We start from the raw sequence: 19,564 nt of genomic DNA, 5'->3' as shown, positions 1-19,564 counted from the left end.
GGACATGGATTGTGTATATGTGCTATACAGAGGGTGAATGGGCAAGACAAAAGATTGAAGTGCCTTTGAACAAAGTATGGTAGTAGGTGCCAGGTGCACTGGTTTGTGTCAAGGACTGCAACACTGCTGGGGTTTTCATGCTCAACAGTTTCCTGTTTGTCTCAAGAAGGGTCTACCAGAGACTCCCGGGTGGTGCAGTGGTCTAAGGTCACCAGAGATTCTGGGTTTGAGCCCAGGCTCTGTCACAGCCGGCCGCGACTGGGAGGCCCATGGGGCGGCGCACAATTGGCCCAGCGTTGTCCGGATTAGGAAGGGTTTGGCCGGCAGGGATATCCTTGTCTCATCGCGCACTACCGACTCCTGTGGCGGGCCGGACGCAGTGCACGCTGACCAGGTCGCCAGGTGCACAGTGTTTCCTCCGACACATTGGTGCGGCTGGCTTCCGGGTTGGATGTGCCCTGTGTCAAGAAGCAGTGCTTGGTTGGATTGTGTTTCGGAGGACGCATTTCTCTCGACCTTCGCCTCTCCCAAGTCTGTACGGGAGTTGCAGCGATGAGACAACACTGTAACTACAACCAATTGGATACCACGAAATTGGGGAGTAAAAGGAGTTTAAAAAATACATTTTACATTTTAAAATCTTTAAAAATATATATTTTTTAAAGAATGGTCTACCACCTAAAGGACATCCAGCCAACTTGACAGAACTGTGTGAAGCATCAAGAGTCAACATGGGCCAGCATCCCTGTGTCCATGCCCTGACAAATTGAGTCTCTTCTGAGACTCAATATTAGGACTGTGTTCCTAATGCCTAATGTTTGGTATTCTCAGTGTATAATAACAATTCATTTGATTGTAAGTCAAAGAAGTAATAATTCATTAATAACATTGTCAAACATAAAATGATAGCATGAATGAAGGTAGTGAATGGATTTTGAAAGTGTTTTCTAATGTTATCACGCGCCATGCAAAATTAGAACTGCACAAGTACAGCATTGCTCTCTCGTTTGGGGTTTGACAGATTCACATTCACAGCAGGGGGCCATGGCACTCTGTTCTTGAACAACTGTGCTATTTGACAGTCACCCAACCAATAATGTATTCCTCAGGTAATACAAAACATTATTCCCAGCTGTTTAGTGTATGATGGTTTGCCGTAGGGCAACAACTTATTGTGGTAATTAAGACTCAGGTTGACTTAATTTGCTCTGACAGTGTTGCACATGGCCAGAGTGAAACAGACACTCATTAGTCCATTGTAGGTGGATATTGCTCTTAACCCTATCAGTCCCAAGATCCCAGCAAAGATCGGTTTTTCATTTATCTGACTTTCATTTATCTGCATGTCCAGCCCTTATATTTAGCCTCACAACAAAGTGTTTGACCATTTTATTTTCAGGACAACCAGGGCCACAAGTAGAAAACAAAACAATTTGACATAAACAGTTGCATTCATGAGTTTTATTGACAATAATGAGTTCTGCCAAAGCAAATATCTGATCAAAATGAATTTATACGAATGCTGTACGTTCAGAAATTCTTTGCTCAGTGAGAAATGAATATCCAACTAGTCAGCGACAACTGCGTGGAGTTTGTGACAGGGAACATGTGAGCTTATTACAGTATTATAGACACTATGTCCTGAGATTTCCGATGATCTTCTATGTAGAAGAACCTTTTACCTTCTAACAGTTCTTGTGTAGCTTGTGGGCGTCATAGAGCAAAATGGGTACGTGTTTGTGAGAGTTTCAGCTTTTTATAGATAGCTTTTAATAGTTTTCAGCGCAAACCATTCGGACTCCACAGACGTTGTTGTAAAAATACCCAACTCCAGGCCCCATCAGGATATCATAACCACCGATGGTACAACCCAGAAATCTGTAGCTTAAACACCCCATTTTTTAAAAGGGGTTAGAAGGCCGAAACATGCTGCCGTTATGGTGGGACTCATTGGGTTAAGTTGATTCAGTGGATGACTGCCTAAGAGTTTAAGCTGTAGAGAATCTAAAATCCATCACATATTCATTATCAATAGGAGTACATTCCTGAGGTGATGGAAGTGTCCTATGGATTTTTCCGGTCTTGGCAAACAGCTTATAGCTTGAAGCAAAGTACATTTTAATAGCTGTCATTCACCTTATTTGTTTAAAGTTGACCTGGTCTATTTGCATAAATGAAGAATATTGATTACATATTTCTCAATGGTTGAAGACCATCTGTGTAGAAGAAAATGGCAACGGCTCTGATAGCTAATCCATTCGCACGATTCCTATGATCCGCATTCAATCATCCACAAACCGTTATGGCGGAACAAATCCAAATCCCCACTTGCCCGTATTCAGAAGGCAAAATAGTCTGTCTCTTCCTGCCAGGGTAAGAGGGGCGAATTTCCCAACTATAGCAGCCACTCTGGGTGTCATTTCAGTCAAATTGAAATCTGCTCGATGGAGCTTCAGTTACAGTAAAGGAATCATTAGAGGGATTTGCAAGAACATAGAATGCCATCCCTGTCATCATATTTCATTGATCCTTTTCACAGGTTTTGGGGGGCCTGAAAATCTCTTATTGATTTGTTCCAGAAAAATATTGACAGGTCTCTTCCTCTGATGATGAAGCACCCACCTAGCGAGCGTGGCAAGATGAGTAAAAACAGAGGACACATTCAGCATGCAGAAGCAAACTCCCATTGCCTCACTGGAGAAATGTGCTCCTTATGACAGAGGATGGCTAAGGTAATGGCTGGTGACTGCTACCATTGCTCATGGTAATGATGGTTTCACTGAGGAATACTGTGTACCTCTGTAACCTTATGCGTTTCTCCCTTGACTCTGCCTGGGTCCTAGGAATAACGTACTCAAGCTGGCATAGGGTTCCTATTTCCCCGCTCTAAATTAGCTGTGTAGTGATATTAGCATGGAATACTGACAGATTCTTCTCCTGACCTTTAGAATACCAGTGGGAAAATCATTATTTTTAAGTGCTTACTTTGTTATTTCATGTAAGATCTCACAATGGCCTGAGACAGACTCACGTATGCTCCCTGCTGTAGAAATATATTCTACTAATTAAACTGCAAGGAAACCGCCCACATAAAGGCCTTCAATTCTCTTAGCTATCTGCTCAATTCACTTTCATTTGAAAGAACAAAACGGTGATATGTGAAGAATGGGACTTCTTAACTGACTGTCCGGAACTGCCTCAAACCCTTGTGCTCTCTCCATGAGGCTTAATCGAAAGAGAAATGCAGCTACCTTTATGTTATTAAAGAGTATGCTTCCCACATAGTAATTACGCCTTTTATAGATTCAGACTCCAAACCCCTGTTGTCCGGCAGTGAGAAGGACCTATTCAAAAGGCCAACCATTATCTGTCACTGACACATTGCATTCAGCTGGCATTTCTTTTAAAACCTCAATTAACAGTTCACGTGTACAATATTAACGAGGGCCAATGAATGCTGGTCCTTTTCATAGCAGCAACGCCCTCCGGTTTGCTGCCTACATGCACAGTGTAACAAAGTCTAAGCAGTCACTAATCTTGGAATACAGCAAAGTAGCCTTCTTTATCACACAAATAAGGGCAAATTTAGTAAACAGAAATGTAAAGGCCGCTAACGTGTGAGATTTGTGGTTATCATTGCACTAGGAGTGTAAGTCCTTATCCCTGCATTATGCTCAGAGCATTTCATGAATATAAATATTGGAAATCCACGAATCAAAAGAATAGAAGACGAATATTATAAAAGGACAATCAATTTATAGGAAACTTGCAGATGGCGTGCCTTTGCTCATTTTATCTTTGTTAATGTTTTAACATTCGCCCCTCTTAATGTCTAGGCAGGTAGCCTGGCGGTTAAGATTGTTGAGCTAATAACCGAAATGTAGCTGGTTTGAATCCCCGAGCCGACTAGGTGAAAAATCTGCCGATGGGCCCTTGAGCAAGGCACTTAACCCCTAATTGCTCCTGTAAGTCGCTCTGGATAACAGCTTCTGATAAATGACTAAAATGTAATTTAGCAGACGCTACCTACAATTCATTAACACTATCTACAATTCTTTATGAAAAAATGCAGAGAACGCAACATTTTTGCTGCAATTTAGCACACACAAACCTTTAATAAATATGCCCCAAAATTACCTAAATAACTTTATATTTTAGTCAACAGCAACACAGGCTGGCTCTTAGGAATTATCTACATGGCCTGTAGACATTTCCGTATCTGCTGAGAAAACCTTTCAAGCTGGTGCTCTTCCTACAATATCCTAACTTTTTCTGGGTTTTGTCCACAACCATTTTTTAAGTGGCTTGCAGCGTTTTTGAGGGTCTGTGGGGAATTGGCCCTCGTGTTTGTTTCGATGGAGAACAATATTATATACTGATTGTTTCCAGTTAACAAAAGCCTGGTTGACTGCACAATGGATCATGATTAGATTAAAGCTGCACTGTAAGAGCCCTGTCCTCCATTAAAGCCTGTTTTATCTCCCTGGACAGTGCCAAAATGGGACACTTGCATTGTTCGGTCAAGTATCCTCAGTGAAAGACACAGGGGAGGTCTGTATTTGTCAAAACAGCTTACTGTATGTAGCCTACTGTAAGTCCAATTGTAACTCCGTTCAGATAGGCCTGCTTTCTTGTCCTAACATTTCACTTGAACCCTCTATTCTAGAGCACAGGCATAGAGTTAGCTCCTGGTAAAAGTGACTTCGCCACAGTTGATATGTAGTAGCATATGGTGTTTCAAAGCTTTTGACTACATTAGAGCTTGTGATTTGATTTGACATCAGCTGCAGTGATGTCTTGAAACATGCATCATGCCACGCTTCTGACAATGTGAAGTAGGCTTTTGAAGGACTAAGGTCTAAGTGAAATATTACCTCCTGGATTGTGCAAGTGGCTGGCTCCAGGCCATTGAACGGTGGGTTTGTAACCTAATAATACGATAATATGGAACACTTTAGGTGAAAACTAATCGCGCACCCCTAACAGGTCTTGCTGCTGTAATTGCATTATTGCTCCATTATTTCACAGAGAATATAAAGCAAATATTTTTCATCAGGGGTATCAATATACAGTGCATTTGGAAAGTTTTCAGTCCCCTTGACTTTTTACACCTTTTGTTATGTTACAGCATTATTCTAAAATTGATTAAATATTTTTTTCCGCTCATCAATCTACACACAATACGCCATAATGACACAGCAAAAACTGTTTTTTAAAAATGTTTAAAAATGTATTAAATACTAAAAATGGAAATATGACATTTACATAAGTATTCAGACCCTTCACTCAGTACTTTGTTGTAGCACCTTTGGCAGTGATTAAAGCTTTGAGTCTTCTTGGGTATGACGCTACAAGATTGGCCCACCTGTATTTGGGGAGTGTCTGCCATTCTTCTCTGCAGATCCTCTCAAGCTCTGTCAAGCTGGATGAGGAACATCGCTGCAGAGCTATTTTCAGGTTTCTCCAGAGATGTTAGATAGGGTTCAAGTCCAGACTCTGGCTGGGCAACTCAAGGACCTTCAGGGACTTGTCCCAAAGCCACTACAGCTTTGTCTTGGGTTGTGCTTAGGGTCATTGTCATGTTGGAAGGTGAACCTTCACCCCAGTCTGAGGTCTTGAGCGTTCTGGAGCACTTTTTCATTGTGGATCTCTCTGTACTTTGCTTTGTTCATCTTTCCCTCAATCCTGACTAGTTTCCCAGTCCCTGCCACTGAAAAACATCCCCACAGCATGATGCTGCCACCACCGTGCCAAATTCTTGTTTAGTTGCCTTTATGGCTAACTCAAAGCGGGCTGTCATGTGCATTTTACTGAGGAGTGGCTTCCATCTGGCCACTCTACCATAAAGGCATGATTGGTGGAGTGCTGCAGAGATGGTTGTCCTTCTGGAAGGTTCTCCCATCTCCACAGAGGAACTCTGGAGCTCTGTCAGAGTGACCATCTGGATCTTGGTCACATCCCTGACCAAGGCTCTTCTCCCCCGATTGCTCAGTTTGACCAGTCGGCCAGCTCTAGGAAGTCTTGGTGGTTCCAAACTTCTTCCATTTAAGAATGATGGAGGACACTGTGTTCTTGGGGACCTTCAATGCTGCAGAAATGTTTTGGTACCCTTCCCCAGATCTGTGACTCGACATAATCCTGTCTCGGAGCTCTACGGACAATTCCTTCGACCACATGGCTTGGTTTTTGCTCTGACATGCACTGTCAATTGTGGGACCTTATATAGACAGGTGTGGGCATTTCCAAATCATGTCCAATCAATTGAATTTCCCCAAGGTGGACTCCAATCAGCTCAAGGATGATCAATGGAAACAGAATGCACCTGAGCTCAATTTTGAGTCTCATAGCAAAGGGCTGAAATGCAAACACTGCTAAAAACCTGTTTTCGCTTTGTCATAATGGGGTATTGTGCGTAGATTGATGAGGGAAACAATTCATTTAATCCATTTTAGAATAAGGCTGTAACCTAACAAGAATATGGAAAAAGTGAAAGGGTCTGAATACTTTCCGAATGCACTCTATCCTGTAGCAGGTGCAGCATACAATCCATGAGACTTTCCTTATTCTCTGCATTTTTTAAAGAGACCTAGATGATCATGTAGCCACTGTATCTAATTAGATCTAATTTGCTGATTACGTGACATATACAATTCATAATAGCAGAGTTATTCTGTCTGTATATGTTTATCGTCTATATATTCTGTGTTTTGATTCAGTTTACTGCTGCAACACCATTTCACCAAATCAAATTCCGTTTCTAATTCTTACCTATGCACATACATGCAGATCTCATTATGCAAGTATCTATGTATATGGTACAAGACAATTTTTTAAAACAATTTATTCATTGATATCAGTCTCACCTTCGGTCAGGCCCATGTGGATGCTCCAATAGCTCTGCAGACACTGAAGCTCTTTCTTCATGCCCCTTTTACATCGACAGTCATACAGCGGGCTGACCAGCAGCACCTCCAGGGCAGCCTGGCACTCCCTGTTGGCCAGCATGGTGTCCCTCTCTTTGCCCACCAGGCACTGACGCATCACCCGGTAGCGGGAGCTGCACTGGGGGTTCTGGTTGCATATGTCACTGGCCCTCACGCAATCCAACCAGCCATGGGCACCCGTCCCAACCAGGGCCGATGAGGAACCACCCCAGGAGGACACAACCCCGTCTGAGGGAGGGAACAGGAGGCTGTTTCCATTGGTCTGACATATGGAGTTACACATGCATGGGAATATTTGATGGATTTACTGTGTCACTGGTGCAGTATGAGCATTTCATAAGGTAAGGCAGTGTTTGCTAAACCTCTTCTTGAGTACCTCCAGGCGTTCCATGTGTTTGATATATTCCAGAACTAGCACATCTCACAAAATTTACTCAAGAGTACTAGTAGTGGAACACATGAAATAAGTGTAATAGCTGTGGGGTACTAATTGAGGTTTAGGAAACACTGGTGTAAGGGATTTCTGATCACTGGATATGTTGTTTACGAATATGAAACATGCAAAGAATACATACACATACGGTATAAGGAAATGCAATTAAATAACCGTGTCATCACCCAGCGGACAAAAATGGTTGCAATGACGCCATTCTGATGGTTCTTCTGATGCCTTGTTTTGGTTGAAATATTTGTATATGGTTTTCTGACCAGATATGGCATATTATATTTCATGTCTCAATGTTGTCATGAAAAATACATCTTTGGTCGTAATGTATTAGCTACAAAAACAAACAAAATATCAACCAGAAAATGACATCATTATGACATCCCATGCCAAATGTTGTCCACTAGGAACTATATATTGGTCCTAAACCGTCTTGAGAATGTAATAGTATTACTCTTCTCTCAAGAGCAGAATCTGATAGACCTATTATAAATGCAGGCTACTGTGCAATTGGAAACTCAAACTCCTTACAATGCTGCAATCTCAGCAGGCAGAATTTGGCATGGGACGTAACAATCACATATTCTGGTTGTAAACTACATTTCTGGCTGTAGAAACGTCAGATTACCAGATTACAACGGCATCAAGTAGTCTGAGGACAGACTTCCTATTTTGGTTGTTATCTGGTCAGATCACCAGATTAGAATCAGTTACATGTGTTTTGTCTGGTCACTAAAGAGATGTATTAAAAACGTAATGTTGAAATCAGTATAAAACGCAAACATGACGTCATTGCAACCGGTTTTGCCAACTGGGATGAAACAGGTGCAAGATTTTCTTTGACAAATAGACCCAGGAACAGATCGAAATATATGATAGTTGTTTGACAAGTCATTTGTTGTTTGACATGTTAATTTGTATGTAGGCTATGATTAGCACACACGCATTTGATGCATCAATTAGTTACATGATATATTTCAGTCTATTATCTGTTATGCTTCATGATATTTTGCCCATTTATTGGCAAGATATCAGATCTGATTGGTCAAGACCAATAATTTGGCAAAATATCAGAATTGGGCTGCCTGTGCATTGATCCCAATGCACTTACCTTCAGAATATTAAAGTGTTCCATATTGTTGTTGTGTATGGCAGTCAAATCAATAACAAACATAGGGAGAGCAAAACAGAGGCTTATCTATTGAATGGCATAGACAAGGAAAGATACAAACACTGACTCCTATTTAGATTGAAAGACTGACATGAGAGATACCTTCAGGTAAACCTACAAACTGCTAAGGGAGATATTGCTATAGACTTTGCAATTGGTTTAAAGTACAGGGAGTATGCAGTACAACTAAATGATGCATATAATCACTATCAGTAACTGATTAATTGAGCAGCTTCTACCAACAAGACAGATCACCACCATCATCATCATCATCATCATGTTTAGGCTATGCATTAACTTTATATGAGTTATTTCACTATCTCAACCTTAATCAAATAGGCAGACGACATGCGAAAAGACAATACAACAAGCACTAACAACAAGTTGGGAGTATAGGTCAAATGTTGCACCTAATAAGTTCAAACGTGCATTCTATGGGTAATTAAGGAAACTATTTAAATGTAATGATCTGACAGTAAAATTTAAGATTCATTTCACAATAAGTAGGTTAAAGGCGAAACAACCTCAAATGAAAGAGTCCTACTGAATGTATAATATTCATAATATTCACAACAATTACAAAACTATCCCCATGCATGTCGTGCAATTGAATAAATTGTTTTGTCTGCATTTAAAACTTAAGAACCATCAGAATATAAATGTCTCACCTAATAGAAAAAGAACGAGATAGAAATAAATCCACATCATGAAGAATTGGTAGCCTAATTAGATTCAAGGTCAAGAACCTGTGAAAATGAGGATCCGATTTAATTTCTTCCTTTTGTAAACGTGTTGTAATTCCCTTTCCAAATAGTTGGTTCCGTCGTAACTACAACTGGGAGAATTTAAATATTCGCGCAAAAAAAAAATACAATTTAGGCTACGAAACACGCCTTCACAATTTCCACTCTCATTAATCCAGATTCCAGATTCGAAAATACACAAAAATGACTATCTCAAAATCGTCTTGGTAAAGGAATTAAATCCCAGTCTGTGAGCAGCTATTTCATAGGTCGTAGCCTATATATACACTGTACATATCGAATGAACTGTGGCATCTCTGCATCAAGAGCTCTGATGATCCAATTCGCAGCTCCCACACTTGAAACGATATGCAAACAAAAAAAGATTTGGCAACGATAATGATGTCAGATAACTTTTTACAATGACATTTCTATGGAGGAATACGGAAACTACAACTACTGTAGCCTACGCAGGAGGGATATCGCCGAGTGAAGTCTTGACTCTCCAAAAGCCGCGCGCCTCTGACTTTCTGAGTATCTGCGCTTCTTTTTGAGTGTTCTGGCATCACATGAGTTAATTTCACGAGCTTCGGGAAACCAGCAGAGGGCGATGCTGACTCACTCGTTTACTGGAAAAACTATGAACAACGCTATTTATGCAAGAATATGGCTTCTGTCAAATTATTATGAGAGGAGTCCATCTTCTGGTTGACTGCTCGATTACTGGCCTACGGCAATTATCTTCAGTAGATTGTGACATTTCGGAAATTGGCTGTATCATGTATGTCATCAAATTAATTGTTGTTTTAATGCTTCCACAATTCCCTCATGCACCATGAAACGAGCATCCTCTTTAAAAAGTTAAGGCAGGACATTTGCCTGTTCCTGCACTTCACAAAATGTTTTATATATGTTATGTATTTGTCAGGTATAATCATGGGATCACATAAACGCTACTTTTACCATGTCAATGCCAGGTCATAACATATAGGCCTACATGTCTAACAGAGTTATCAAATGCAGACCTCTCAGATGGCAGAGATAACAACAACAGGCAAATTCATTTCCACTATATCCCATCATTACACTTCATGGGACGTTATATTCATGGTCTCAAACCAGGAAGTAAATGTTGAGGCAAAAAAAACTACATTTTTCAAAATGTCTTTCACTAATGACTGTTCTTCATTGCTTAAATAGGTTCTGGCCATCATACATCTTTACAAATCTTGAAAACAAAGTCTATTTAGAGACAGGCACATTGAAAAACTGCATGGCCAGTGCATAATAATGATGATAAACTGTCAGATGGTCATGTGTTACAGGGGCAGCACTGAGCTAGCCTGCCACGTCACTTCCTGGACTAGCTCAAACTGCGCATTTTATGTCTTGAAAATCTCCCCCATGAGATGCCATTTTGGTCGTTAAAATCGACTTCCTTGACTTCAAGTGTGCCATTGAGTATTCACATAGAATTGAATGGTGTGATGTCATTGATGGGTTTATCAATTTATATATAACATCCACAATCTTAGAAAAAAACACACGCTATCTGGATTCTAGAACGTAATTGGGCTCTTCGGTTGTCCCTAGAGTTGAACATTTTGGGGAATATTCAGAGGTGGAAACTTTCCGTGGAATTAACGGGAATATATGCAAATTAATATTAACCATTTAAATGTAGATGTTTTTCACATTGAATATATTTACTATATCATAAGTAGATGTAATTGCACATGATTAAATCCCTCCAACAGAAAAAAAGTATAATTTAGTTAGGAATTTTACTTTAATTAAATGAGTTGACTCTTCACATGGGATGATTTCACTGAACAAAAAAATGGAATAATGAATGATCCCCAATGATCCATTGCATCTGTAAAGCTTTGGTTGTCTTCCTCTCAGGCTTCCATGTCTTCTCCCTGGACCTCCTCAATGTACACCTCTTGAACATCAGACTCTGAGGCCTCATCTTCACTGTCACTTTCCAAACTTCTTAAGGATGGCTCGTTGTCAGGCTCAAAAAGCCTCAAATTTGCCTGGATGGACACCAATTTTCAACCCTTGTATTGGTCAGCCTGTTGTGTGTTTTGATGTGTGTGTTCCCAAAGAAGGACCAAATGCGCTCTGAGGCAGCTGATGTTGGTGGAATTTGGAGGATAATGGAGGCAACAGGGGAAAGAGCCTCAGATCCACAAAGTCCCTTCCACCAGGTGGCTGATGAGATATGTTGGCACGACTGCCATATTGCATCTCCATCCCAATGCCCTTGCTTGAAAGTGTACCTCGCCAGACTGCCAAGAACTGTCCTCATCCAGGCCATGGTGGCGAGACACGGTCGTGATGACACCATAGGCCTTGTTGATCTCTGCACCAGACAGGATGCTCTTGCCAGCATACTTGGGGTCCAACATGTACGCTGTGTATGGGCTTCAGGCAGAAGTCTTCAAGCTTTTTGATGTATTTCAGAACTGCAGTTTCCTCTGCTTGGAGCAACAGTGAAGTGGGCAGGGCAGTACGGATTTCTTCTCTTACATCTGCAAGCAGAGTCTGAACATCAGACAGGATGGCATTGTCTCCCTTAATCCGTGCAATGGCTACTGCTATAGGTTTCAAGAGTTTCAGGCTGCTTACCACTCTCTCCCAAATACATCATCCTGGAGGATCCTCTTGAGGGGGCTGTCTATATCAGCAGACTGTGATATGGCCATTTCTTGGAGAGACTCCTTCCCCTCCAGGAGACTGTCAAATATGATGACAACACCACCCCGACGGGTGTTGCTGGGCAGCTTCAATGTGGTGCTCTTATTCTTCTCACTTTGCTTGGTGAGGTAGATTGCTGCTATAACTTGATGACCTTTCACATACCTAACCATTTTCTTGGCTCTCTTGTACAGTGTATCCGTGGTTTTCAGTGCCATGATGTCCCTGAGGAGCAGATTCAATGCATGAGCAGTACAGCCAATGGGTGTGATGTGAGTGTAAGACTCCTCCACTTTAGACCAAGTTGCCTTCATGTTCGCAGCATTATCTGTCATTGTCTGTCATTGTCTGTCATCCAAGGTCATTAACTGCCTTCAGCTCATCTGCAATGTAGAGACCGGTGTGTCTGTTGTCCCTTGTGTCTGTGCTCTTGTAGAATACTGGTTGAGGGGTGGAGATGATGTAATGAATTATTCCTTGCCCACGATCAGTCGACCGCCCATCAGAGATGATTGCAACACAGTCTGCTTTCTCTATGATTTGCTTGACCTTCTCTTGAACTCTGTTGAACTCTGCATCCAGCAAATGAGTAGATAAAACATGTCTATTTGGAGGGGTGTATGCTGGGCTTAGAACATTCCGAAATCTCTCCCAATACACATTGCCTGTGAGCATCAGAGGTGAACCAGTTGCATACACAGCTCGAGCAAGACATTCATCAGCATTTCTCTGACTACGTTCCTCCATTGAGTCAAAAAACCTTCTGATTACAGGAGGACCATGAGCTGTTACTATTGATAAGGTGTCATCATTTTCACCTTGAATAGAAGTAGAGGAACTTTTGTCAGATGTTGCTTGTTGTGAGCGCTGAGGGAAATTTATGAACTTGGCCAGACTATTCTGCATCCTTGTGGCCTTCTTCACATATAATTTGGCAGTATTTGCAAATGTACACAGCTTTTCCATCTACATTAGCTGCAGTGAAATGTCTCCCCAAATCAGATAGTGCCCGTTGCATTTTCCTGTAAAGATGAGAGAAAAATGAGTAAAAAACAAACAAATACAATTCCATGTACAAATAAATAGTTAAGCAGTTAGATTAAACAACTCCTTTGTATGATAAATGTTTAAAAATGAAACATGTATGGAAACAGGTGAATTAACACTCCTCAGTTAGCAGCCTCAAACAAGCTAAACCCCACATATCAGCAAAAACTAACTGGCAGAGATTGTTAACAAGGTATACATGATTTAAACACACTTTGCTGTAGGCTACTATTTACAAGTTAACAAAAAATGATGTATGTTATATTAAATATATTCACCCCACCCAGTATTGTAATCAAAACTTAGCAGAAAGCATGTAGTCCTTTGCTCAGACAATGTGGTTGGTTGGGCTCAATAGCATCTCATTAGTGTGAAAGATCTTGAGAATCAGCTGTACATGTGATGGAAGAGAGCACTGCACACATGATGGAAGAATACACTGTGTATGCAGAGGGTTGCAATTCCATTGAATTGGGGAATGTTTAACCAAAATATGCCACAAGACCTAGAATTGCCTTGTGTATCCCACAAAAAAAGGTTAACTGTTATCAGCTAACCTTTTTGATGAATTATAAGAAAATTTCCCAAAATTCACAGGCTTAACTTCCCATGGAAAATTTCCAGGAAAGTTTCCGACCCTTTGCAACCGTGGTTGTCCCCATAGGAGAACTCTTTGCATAACCGTTTTGTTTTTGTTTTTGTTTTTTGCCTAACCTATTCCCCAGAGGGTTCTACATGGAATCCAAAAGGGTTTTACCTGAAACCAAAAAGGGACAGCTGAGGATCATTTTTGGAACCCTTTTTACTGAGAGTGTATGGTATTAGCCCTAAATTGCAAGTCAGTGATTTAGCCAACAATTGTGAGTTCTCCTTTTCACCATTAATAATCAATTTATATGATAATCCTGCACACATACATCCTTTTCATGCAGTGCTCTGTCAGGTTATCTGCCTCCTTAGTGGGAGTTTGAGGTTGACATGGTCTACCAAGGCTCTCTCCATGGGTACCGCATTTAATGGCTCCAATGTAGCATTGCAAAGTATCTGCAGTGTTAGGCATGTCAAATTTGAGAGAAAGCAGAACTGGGATGTTGCCTCATACACCAGACTCATAGGCTAGCTTTCCCACAATAAGACTAGGATCGGCACTACACAGACCATAAATCAGGGGAGTCAATCTCAATTCCTGGAGGGCAGAGTGTCTGTTGGTTTTCACTCCTCCCTTTTTTCTTGATTTATTAATTAAGCCTATGAGACCCAAGCATAGATCCAAATGAAGAAAATATGTTGTTATCCTTCAGAAATACTTGTAATAGGCTGGTTATGAAAATAGTCTGTTTTGTAAATTTCTAGTTTGCAGAACAATTCACTGGGAATGTTGCAATGTGATTTATTAATGAAAGCGGTGAAATTGTTCATGTTCATTGTTCATTGTACATGTGATGGAAAATAGTGTCTTATGGTACAAACATTAAACAGAAATAACGAAAACCAGCAGACACTTGGCCCTCCAGGAATTGAGTTTGACACGCCTGCCATAAATGAATCTGAGTACGAGAATGAGTTGTTTTTCTCAAACGTTTCTCCACCACGAAGTGTGAGTGATTTAAAGTGAACATGGAGATGATGTATTAACTTTGAAACTTGGCCCCTTAAACATTCCTTTAAACATGTGATCTGAAAAAGGCAATCAAATGTATTATTGTTTACAAAATTCAACCATTTTGCTATACACAAATTAATGCCAAATTTATTCAAGGTCGATATAGGTCCCTGACGGCCCCTCACACCAATGTTCCTGCCCTTTGGATAGACTACTAATTAATTCGAATTTTGGAGTACACAGAGAAGTTATGCATGACTGATTAGATCAGGTATTATAGGGTAATTAATAAGCAACCAAGCCAGGCTTGAATGGAAAATATGATTGAATAGATCACCATTTGATACTTGGACGGCTCTTTAAGGCTTCCAACTCTCACTAATACATGTGCAACCTGGTGGACTACATTCCCTCCAGTGACCAGCTAAATTATGACATTGACAATGAGAATGACAAAGTATTGAGAATAGAATATAGTTATGTTATATATATATATATATATATATATATATATATATATATATAGTCCGAGTCGGTATTAACAACACAGGGGATTTCTCATAGACCGTGTTTATGAGTGCCTTTCACACTACTTTTGGATTATAATTGGATTGTAAGCCTCGTATGAATGTCCTGCTTAATATAATGTTTGTGTCATCATCGCCAGTCAAGTGCATTATACTTCAACCAATAAAAATGCCTTTTAGCGAACTTTGCTAGAGTCTATGTCAATGAGCGTTAGCATTCTAGTTAACAACTACTGCATCCAAAAAGGGTATTTTGCAAAGATCTTAACCAAATGTAATCTTAACGACTGTTCAAGCAATAATCAAAACAACATTGTAAGGGTATGAGAACCCCAAATTGGTTATTGTTTAGAATCAATAACTATGTAAATCTAGGCTGTGTGAAATGGGCGCAGATGGCGGACGGCAATTGTTTTCCCCATGGTGGCCAGGGGACTGCTTGTTTATGACGTGAATAATGACTCAGAGTATAAATCAATTTGACCCTTCCCCTAGCCCTGCCCCAGAACTTTGGGCAACCAATCGCAGCGCTCCAATGAATAGCAACTATCTTTGTGTCCGTCACCTCGGACAAGCTCACGTATTAAACCCATGAGAGCCAGTGAGGGCATGGCAAAACTAAGTTTTCTTTAAAAAATACATAGTTTAAATGGCTAAATAATTGAACAGGGTAAATGCTACCTACTGTGACTCCGGAAATGCAGAGCCTGTTGGAGTATTTAGTTACGTTGTTTGCAACCTCAGCTGGTTAGCTAGCTATCAGTCTCATTGATGTTGCTCAGTCTCACCCAATGTAGCTATTGCTATCTAGCCACTTAATATGACTTGTTTTATCAAAATGTATGTTAGCTAGCTAAGTTACCCATGTTATGAATACAACTCTCTCCTGCTGTCGACATCAGGATAAGATTTGAGAGCACTAGTTAGCTCTAAAAGTGGTTAGTAGTTTCGACTGCATGCTGACAGCTACACTAGAAACATAATTTTACCAGGTTCCCGTGACAGTCCACCGCAGCATACCCCAGAGTTTCCTGATTAGCAAGGGGTAGTCGTGTTTAATGTCATTAGGTATCAAAAACACAGTTTGAGATGTTTGTGACGGGATTTCGCCAGTGGTTGAATGAGGAATTGTGGTTCCCAGGAAAATGTTGTCCGAGGTTGAACAGTAACCAAGGAGTGTGGGGCTTAGCGAAGGTTCAATTGCAATGTATTCTTAATCTGTTTCAGTCTATGAGAAAACAGATTACCTCAGTCGAACAGGGCCAGACTTAGCCACTAAGCGACATAAGCAACCGTTTAGAGCCCCACGTCCTCTAGGTGGCCCCCAACCTCAGTCGGGGTCTCAACTTACTATTGATAGTTCGAGCTCTATTCAATAGCGCTTGCTAACAATAGCGCTTACTGCTAACCTACAAAACATTACATGGACTTGCTCCTCCCTATCTCTCCGATTTGGTTCTGCCGTATATACCTACAAGTACGCTACGGTCACAAGGCGCAGGCCTCCTTATTGTCCCTAGAATATCTAAGCAAACAGCTAGAAGCAGGGCTTCCTCCTATAGAGCTATATTTTATGGAATGGTCTGACTATCCATGTGAGAGATGCAGACTCGGTCTCAACCTTTAAGTCTTTACTGAAGACTCATCTCATCAGTAGGTCCTATGATTGAGTGTAGTCTGGCCCAGGGGTTGCGAAGGCGAATGGCAAGGCACTGGAGGGACGAACCACCCCTGTCATGGTCAAAACATATTGATGCAACAGTATTTAAGATGGGGAGTCTGTCCGTAATAAAGCGCTTGTCTGCTGTCTTGACTTTTCTATCAACAAAACACGTCCTACAGGCCCTAGTTTTGTTGCACTTGGACTAATGTCTAGTCATATTGTCAAGTGCCACAAATATGGACATAGGCAAATTACAGTTGGCTCAGAACAGGGCAGCACGTCTGGCCCTTAAATGTACACAGCGAGCCAACATCAATGACATGCATGTCAATCTCTCCTGGCTCAAAGTGGAGGAGAGATTGACTGCATCACTACTTGTCATTGTGAGAGGTATTGACTCTGGAAATTGCACAGTGCTACACAGAGCCATGACTACATAGAACTCTATTCCACATCAAGTAACTCATGCAAGCAGTAAAATCAGATAAAAAAAACAGAATACAACTACACCTTATTGAACAATGTGGACTGTGAGGAGACACACACTCACAGGCTTACACTAGCATATGCACACACAAGCACACACACTCTACACACACATACTGTCACAAATTCCACCGAAGGTGGCTCCTCTCCCTGTTTGGGCGGACCTCGACGGTCGTCGTCGCCGGTCTACTAGCTGCCACCGATCCCTTTTCTTTTTCGTTTGGTTTTGTCTGTCTTGTGTTCATCTGTGTTTGGTTTCGGTTAATCAGTGGGGTATTTAATCTCGCCCTACCCACTAGGTTTTGTGCGGGATTATTTGTGTATCTGTTTGGTTTGCGTTTTTGTTTGTTCAGTTTAATAACAGGTGTTTTTACGGGACTGTTTTCCCTCACGTTAGTTGAGTCAGAGGAGTGTTGTCCTCCGTGTTCGACTGGACTGCGTTCCTGGGTTTTAGTGGCTGCTGTTTTGGTCCTGTGCTTGTTTTGTTGAAGGACTTAAAACGCCCTTCTTGCAACTCTTACTCTCCTGCGCCTGACTCCACACCCACCTCTCCTAGGGAGAATCTGACAGAATCCCGCACCAACAATCATGGAGCCAGCAGGAGTGGACGCGCCCTTCCCGTCTATGGAGGAGTGTGTCCTCCAGTATACAGACGTTCTACACCGTCTGGGGACGGCCATGGATCAAGTGATGGCGAGAATGGAGAGATGGGAGAGGAGAGGCCACCCTACTCCGTCTTCAGCAACTCTCCAGCCTGCACCACCACCTTCTCCGGCGGCGTCCAGCCCCAGCGTGTCAACGTCCTCTTCTCCTGCCTTTCAGGCAATGCCCTGGAGTGGGCCAACGCGGTCTGGGAGGGTCCAGACTCGGCGAGGGACCATTACCCAGAGTTCACCCGCCACTTCCGGGCTGTGTTCGACCACCCACCGGAGGGCAGAGCGGCGGGTGAACGTCTGTTTCATCTGAGGCAGGAGACGAGGAGCGCACAGGATTTCGCGCTGGAGTTCCAGACCCTGGCCGCCTGCACGGGGTGGAATGACAGGGCCCTGATGGACCACTATAGGTGTAGTCTGCGAGAGGACGTCCGCAGGGAGCTAGCTTGTCGAGACACCACCCTCACTCTGGACCAACTGATGAACATGTCCATCAGGCTGGACAACTTGCTGGCTGCTCGCGGGCTCGCGGGTTCTGTTCATTCCACCCCCCAGCTCTCCCGCTCCGACACCCATAGAGTTAGGGGGTGCTGCAGCTAGGGCGACCGGAGGAGGAGCATTCTCCTGCACCAATTGTGGTCGGAGATGGCGCACAGCTGACTGGTGCTGGAGGAGCTCGTCTGGGTGTCGAAAGGGCACCAGGCTCACCCAGAGCTCCCTGTTGGCCATATGTATGTGTAGATTTCCTTTCCTGAGTTTTCCCTTCATTCCCAGCATAAGGCGCTAGTAGATTCAGGTGCAGCATGGAGTTTTATGGACCGTGAGTTCGCGCTTAAATTAGGGATTCCCTTGGTTCAGATGGACCAACCCTTCCCCGTGCACGCCCTAGATAGTCGACCATTAGGGTCAGGTTTGCAGTAATTAACATTGTTACTTCGACATAGTCTGCATCTGGGTCTTACCTTGTCCTGATGTAAGGATAGCGTAGCTAACAAATTGTCAGCCAACATAATGTGTCACTTATATGAAAATTCCTTACTTTATTACATTGTTCAACATTTTCTTAAAATCTTTCATAATTAGTTAAAGCAATGAATTTGTATCCTCTTTCGTTGCACTTCGGCTGCATATTTTCCACCATTTTCCTCAAATCTGAAAAGGTTGTGAAGCCACGCCCATTTTGGAAAGAATTGCATGAAAATAGTGTCTACTGCATGAACACTTCATATTTTGGCGAATTTAGTACGACACCCGGGAACTTTAGGCATACTAACTGTATCCATACTATGACCAAGCATACTATAACCAAGCATACTATAATCTATAACCAAGCATACTATAAACTCAATTCACATCACAAATATTACGGTTAGTGCGGTTAGTCTGAGTATTCGAAGACAGCTCTTGACTTTTTCTCCATTTTGTTACGTTAAAGCCTTAGTCTAAAATGGCTTTTTTTTTATCCCTCATAAATCTACACACAATACCCCATAATGACAAGCAAAAACAGGTTTTTAGAAATATCACATTTACATAAGTATTCAGACCCTTTACTCAATTCTTTGTTGAAGCACCTTTG

At 41.8% G+C, this 19,564-nt stretch overlaps 1 protein-coding gene across 1 annotated transcript in view; it reads right to left on the bottom strand.

The window, feature by feature from the left end:
- Positions 1–9,931, bottom strand: part of LOC110535809 (GDNF family receptor alpha-2) — a 72,948-nt gene extending 63,017 nt beyond the window's left edge. The window contains exons 1-2 of the mRNA XM_021621109.3: positions 9,229–9,931; positions 6,864–7,172 (exon numbers count right to left, since the gene is read on the bottom strand). Coding sequence (XP_021476784.2) covers positions 6,864–7,172; positions 9,229–9,268 — 349 coding nt within the window. The 5' untranslated portion in view covers positions 9,269–9,931. The remainder of the gene's footprint in view (positions 1–6,863; positions 7,173–9,228) is intronic.
- Between the last annotated feature and the right edge of the window lie 9,633 nt (positions 9,932–19,564).

The sequence above is a fragment of the Oncorhynchus mykiss genome, chromosome 11 (genome assembly GCF_057628025.1).
Source record: "Oncorhynchus mykiss isolate SJ-2025 chromosome 11, ASM5762802v1, whole genome shotgun sequence".
NCBI classification, from domain to species: Eukaryota; Metazoa; Chordata; class Actinopteri; order Salmoniformes; family Salmonidae; genus Oncorhynchus; species Oncorhynchus mykiss.
Note: the sequence above shows the minus strand (reverse complement) of the source record. Positions and strands in the feature narration are given on the sequence as shown.